At 37.3% G+C, this 6,577-nt stretch overlaps 1 protein-coding gene across 1 annotated transcript in view; it reads left to right on the top strand.

The window, feature by feature from the left end:
• The window catches only part of LOC106882515 (guanine nucleotide-binding protein G(i) subunit alpha-2), a 161,088-nt gene that overhangs the window by 149,172 nt on the left and 5,339 nt on the right, over nucleotides 1-6,577 (top strand). Inside the window, exons 2-3 of the mRNA XM_014933219.2 lie at nucleotides 3,119-3,257; nucleotides 5,633-5,817. Of these exons, the coding sequence (XP_014788705.2) occupies nucleotides 3,140-3,257; nucleotides 5,633-5,817 (303 nt within the window). The 5' untranslated portion in view covers nucleotides 3,119-3,139. The remainder of the gene's footprint in view (nucleotides 1-3,118; nucleotides 3,258-5,632; nucleotides 5,818-6,577) is intronic.

The following is a 6,577-nucleotide window of genomic DNA, read 5'->3' as shown; positions in this document are numbered from 1 at the left end:
ATATATATATATATATATAAATATAAACACTTCATCTCACGTTGCACTGCGACCACTTCGGCACCTGACGCCTGGTACACCTGTTCAGGAAACGTCGATTCAATGGAGAGAGTGAGCTAAGGCAGGGCACGAACTTTTGATCACCAGAAACAAATCCTTAGTGCAGGCAGAAGCTGAACGCTCAAGCGCCGTCTTCGACGGGAGGGCTCCATCATCATTATCATCATCATTATTATTATAATAATTATTATTATTATTATTATTAGATTTTCTATTTTTCCTGTTTTGCCTTCTACTTTGTCTTTAGAAGTCTTTTTGCTTTCTCCTTTTTTTTTTCTTTCTAGCTTCTATATTTCTCCTTCATCATCATCATCATTCTCCTTCTCCCCCTCTTTGCGCTTTTTCTCCTCCTCCTTCTGCCAGTCTTATCGTCTGTCTTCTTAATCAGGGTTTACAGCATACAGTATCGAATTGCTTGCTGTCTGCATGATTGCTCGCTTCCTAAATACGTTGTCTCCTCAACTGACATGCTTATCTCTACAGATTATTATTACTTATCCCGATTACTATTCCTATATCACTACAACTGCCTCTAACACTAAACGCCACATCTTTGATTGAGAACTGTAGTCTTCTACAATGCTATCACGGCATCAAATCTGTATTGATCTTGGAATGATTGGGTTCTCTCTTTTGCCATCAAATACGTATCTTCAGTGAAGCAGTAACAATATGGAGTAAAAAAAAAAAAAAACGAAAGGACAAACAACATATTGTGATACGGTATTAGAGAGGCAGAGATAGATAGAGGTTTAATATTAAAGAGATCTAGATAGAGATACACTCATTATAAGAGGGATAGATAGATAGATAGATAGATAGATAGATAGATAGATAGATAGATAGATAGATACGGATACATTATTAGAGGAACATTTAGAGGTATAGTATTAGAAAGGAGGGGAGAGAGAGATTGTTAGAGAGATACTGGTGAATAAACACGGTATTAGAGAGATGAATAGAGATAGACACATTATTAGAGGAATATAGTTAAATAGGGACACAGTATTAGATGGATGGAGTTAGATTAATACACAGTATTAAAGAAACAGTGAAATAGAGTATTTGTGACATAGCGAGATGGACAGGGACAGAGTATTAGAGAGAGGGACAGAGTATTAGAGAGAGGGAGAGAGAGAGAGAGAGAGAGAGAGAGAGAGAGAGATGGAAGGAACAGAATATTTGAGAGAGAGAGGCAGAGTATTATAGATAGATAGATAGATAGATAGATAGATAGATAGATAATACTTGCATAAACACTATACGTATATATGTGTGTGTATAGATAGATGGATTGATTGATAGGTGGATAGACAGAAAGGGACAGACTGTTAGAGACAGTATAGGAAAGAGATAGATAGACAGAATATCAAAGAGACTGAGAAATATAGACACGCATATTTAAAAGGACAGAGACCATGTTAGAGAAAGGAAGTGAAAGTGAGAGACAACGCGGAATGAGTAAGGTCTTTCGCTTGCCATCAAATATATAGCCTCATTGAAGCAGTAACAATATGGAGGAAAAGATGAAACGGCAAACAACAAAACTAATAATGAGATATGTCTTTTTTGGTTATTGCTATATTTCTTTTTGGTTTTGCTCGTTTTTTATTGATATGCTTCCTGCTTTGCCTTATAGCATCTTGCTAACCTATCTCGCTCTCTAATGCGATGTGTAATTATCTCGTTGTCCATCAATACACACACGATATGATATGACCATTGTCATCTAGCATCTGTCTGTCCATCCATCTAGCTATCCATCAATGCAACCATCTCACTCTTCCCTAATTTGTTAGTCTGTCTGTTTGTATGTATGTATGTATGTATGTATGCATGTGTGTGTTCGTGTCTGTCTGTCTGTCTGTCTGTCTGTCTGTCTAGACAACCATCAATTTATCGTTCGTTTTTTTCTATTTTTATCTATCCCTCTATCTTCCTTATCAATATATCTATCTCATTATCTTCCTATATACATATCTCTCTCTCTCTCTCTCTCTTTCTCTCTCTCTCTCTCTCTCTCTCTCTTTCTCTCTCTCTCTCTCTCTCTCTCTCTCTCTCTGATATGTGGAGAGAGAGACAGCGAGAGAGAACGAGAGAGAAACTACACGTAAAATAATTCCTAAATAAGAATTAACAGATGTAAATTACCAGGAACGTCTTACAAGTTAATCCAAATACCCCGTCTCCGGTAAAATGACAGATCGAGAGAATTTAGTGACAGAAAAATTTCCAAAATGAAATTGGCCAAACCATAGTCGACGCGTCCAGACATTTAAAACTTCATTTTCATAGACAGAACGGATATCTGTTGCCGTTTCCGTTACTGAAGAGCCCTTTCTGAATTCACATTGTATGTAGTGTTTGATATGGTTCTGATCTAAATTCATTTTAAAAGGCTAAAGTCAATAGGAATTTAACCAGTGTAGTATAAAGTAATCTATGAACAAAGAAACAAAAACATATGAATATATAAATTAATTCTTATTTTAGCACAAATATTGAAAAAGTGCCGTTAAAGTGATCATGTGAAAAATGCAACAGGAATTTCTTTCCAAGCAAATATATCTCTTTATCGCACTGTTTAGTTTACCACTTACTATGTATTATATTAGTGGTTCCCAAAGTGGGCGGTATTGCCCACCCCCACCCTTTCGGGGTGGGGGAGGGGAAAGTTCCAAGGGGGTGTTGAAGGAAAGTGGGACGATAATGGGGTTGCGATTCATGTAAAAAGTGAGGCGAAAGGGGGTAGTGATTGATGTAAAAACAACAAAATTAGGTTGTTTTATTTGTTAAATACAGTTGCATTGGATTTGCTTCAGAAAGAGGTCTATGTTTGTTGGGGTGGGGTGCTATGAATGTGGCTTAGGTGTCAAGGGGGCGGCCCAAAAAGTTTGGGAGCCACTGTATTATATAACATCCACACTCAGCACACACAAATGAATGAATGACTGAATGGATTAATTAATTAATTAGTTAATAAATGCAATCGTTTGATTCTTTGCCGACAATCTGCTGTATGTAAACTTTTTGTCTTTTTGTCTTGACTCACTTTCAGTGGTGGTAACTTGAAAACAGAATGAGTTGTAGCGGCGGAGAACCCGATCGGTCAGCTTTGGCCCGGAGTCGTAGCATTGATCACCAGCTCGATGAAGAACGAGAAAGAAGACAGAAAGAGATTCAACTACTGGTGCTAGGTGAGTGGAAAAGAAACCTTTACATATTCTTTGCTGGGCCTGGCTCTGACACACAAAACCAGGCACGACTGACCCTTCAGCTCAGGTGGCATTTGGTGGGGAGTTCTTTATATAAATTTCGCCTTTTTCTAAAGCCAAGACCCTAAAGTGACTTTATATATAATGGAACTGTGATTATGTATATCAGAAAAAATATAAGTCGAAACAATGGTTTTTATAATTATTTATGTTATATAATACCATGCTATGTTATATTATATTCATAGTATTTAATGTAATATTGTAATATGAATAAATTACTGGATTGTCAATAGTATATCTCTATATCTAATTTATCTTTATAATTGAATTATACCAATATGTATTTGGTATCCAAATGAAGTACCGGTGAATTGGATGTTTAACATACCCCTTTGAAGGATTTATTTTCCTCAGTTTGTTACTATATATATTATCGGCGAGCTGTCAGAATGCTGCTCTAGAATGGAGATTCCGGAGAGGAATTTTGTTCAAAGTTGATAAATCCTTTAAGATAAATCACTACATTTTCAATGAACAGAGAGAATCAAAATAATGCCATACATATTCATTCTTCACACGTTCGGGCGGATCCGGAAATGAACATGCTAATCGCTGTTATATTTCGTCCCTGGAGAACTTCTCTTTTCAGACAATGTGTGTTCGATAACACACTCGATTCATTAAATCAAGAGGAGCCTGAGACATTGTGATGTTTCGTCCTTGTTGTGTCTCTGCAGTCAAAGCTACTCCCGGATCAATGAAACTAAACAAGAATTACGACTATTGTTCAAAGAATTCTGCAGACAAACAATTTCCTGATGCTTGCTGATATCTTCCAAGCGGATAATAATCGTCATGTGCACGATAAACAATAGAAAATCAAAAGAATGACTGACACATTTCATCTTCAGTTGTTCCAGCGTATTCGAACGTAAATGTGCTAATCGCTATTGTATCACATCATTGGAAAATCACTCCTTTCAGACAAATATCTGTTCATAAAACACACGATTCATTGGAATAACGAACATCAGTGTTTCGACCTTGTGTGTCTCCTCAGCCAAAGCATTCTTTGTCATCATTCTAGTAAATAAGGATATTTATGTTAAATGAATATAAAACCATTGATATTATGCAATAATAAAGTGTTTTGTAGACAAGACGGCATCATTTTGGGTTTTCTTTTCTTGTGCGTGGTGAGAGAAATCAGAAATAATGAACTGGTAAAGAGGCGAAATACAACATTTATATGTGTGTGTGTATGTATGTGTATAGAATACCTTTTCTTTGTGTCTATGCGTATGTATATATATACATATATAATAGTATTTCTTGCAGTGAGTGTACATATATATGTATGTATTAGCAAGAAACACCACTCGGTGTATTTATTGCATTGAGAATGATTCCTTATAAAGGATGTGACATTGAATAGGCTAACAATTCCGTAATTGAACTGCTTGCCATAATATAAGTCAAGTGCACACTCACACACACACACACACGCACACATGCACGCACACACACGCACAGACATGCACACACACACACACACACACACACACACACACACACACTTGACTTTTAACCAGAATCCACGAAATGAGAAGAGCAAAGTAACAAAATGGATGACCTTCTCGTATCAGTGACATTTCACTAATGTGGCTACACATTCACGTACAAACACTCACACACATACACACGCACGCACACACGCACACACACATACACACACACACACACACACACACAGAACAGTATCAATATGGCGTCGGATTGGCAAAACGTCACTGAAGCGTCTGACAAAATGTCTGGTTGTATTTAATGGCAGACTTTTAGGTTCTTAGTTCGAATCACTCCGAGATCGACTTTGCCTTTTATCAATCGGCGATGGTTAAAATAGAATACCAGTTAAATACTGGGGGAAATCTAGTCGACAATATTTTGTCCTCAAAAAGCGAATTCTTTTGAGCTATGTTACAAATTAGTATTATTAACATTTCGCTAGAACTGTATAAATATGTCGCCTCGTTGAAAGAATCAGTAGAGCGCTGGATAAAATGCGTTGTACTATTTAGTTACGGGTCTCTACGTTCTGAGTTCAAATCAAGGCGACCTTCACTGAATTTGAACTCAGAATGTAAACAGTTGGAAGATCTGCCGCTAAATATGCCTCCGACGACGCTCTGACAATTCTGTCAGCTCGCCGACCGAGATAGAATACATAATATTGCACCGAAATTTCTGAATTATGACCCCACTCCCGGCCCCTTATCTTAAAAGAGCAGCACCTCCTTCTCTGCCCTCACGTTAGTGAATCGGAAACCAATATTTTCTGCTATTTTGTCATGTAGGTGCTTCCGGTTCCGGGAAAAGTACCTTTATCAAACAGATGAGAATCAGATATGGAGACGGCTTCCCTGAAAACGAACGTCACTATTTCAAACCATTTATTTACGAGAACATCACGCATGCGCTGCACCATGTCTTAGATCATATGGCGTCTATGAAGATAGACTATAATGACCCATCGATGACTGTAAGTAGAACAACTCTTTTCATTTCGTTTTATTTATTTTTTATTTTTGTGGGGCGGGGCTGAGCAATGAGGTGGTGTGCATACAGCCAGGCAGGTATTTTGTCATAGTTGTCATCATCGATATTGTCGGCATCGCTGTCCTTATTACCATCATTATCACCGTCATCATATTCGTGCTTGTCATCATCATCAGCATCATCAGCATCATCATCACCGCCATCATTATTACCGCCATCATCATCACCGCCATCATCATCATCATCGTCGTCATCATCATCACTGATGTCATCACCGTCCTTGTCATCATCCCCATTATCCCCACCACCATCACCATCATCATCCTGACAATAATCACCACCACTTCTAATATCCTCCTCCTCCTCATCATCATCATAATCAACAGCATCATCATGACCAATGCGTTGCCATATTAAACGCTGCGACATAATTAATTGCACGTTCGACCATGTCATCGTTACCAATATCTTTTCAACGTGAAACAAATTTCATTTAAATATTCCGTTTTTTGTGTTTTGTTTTTCTTCTTGAAGTTGTTTTCTGTTTTACTCTGTTTTTATCTTTCATTTGTTTGCAGTTTTTTTTAAAATTATTTCTATTTTTGCATTTCAAGTTTGCTATTATTATTATTATTATTATTATTTCTGTTTTCGTGTGACGCACACAAAAACGACTAGCATATTTGCGTTTGAATCTGCTCGGAACGTAGTTAAGAATAAATATGCAAGTAGTTGTTTCAGAT

The sequence above is a fragment of the Octopus bimaculoides genome, chromosome 14, assembly GCF_001194135.2.
Source record: "Octopus bimaculoides isolate UCB-OBI-ISO-001 chromosome 14, ASM119413v2, whole genome shotgun sequence".
Lineage (NCBI taxonomy): Eukaryota > Metazoa > Mollusca > Cephalopoda > Octopoda > Octopodidae > Octopus > Octopus bimaculoides.
This window is presented reverse-complemented; position numbering and strand designations above follow the sequence as displayed.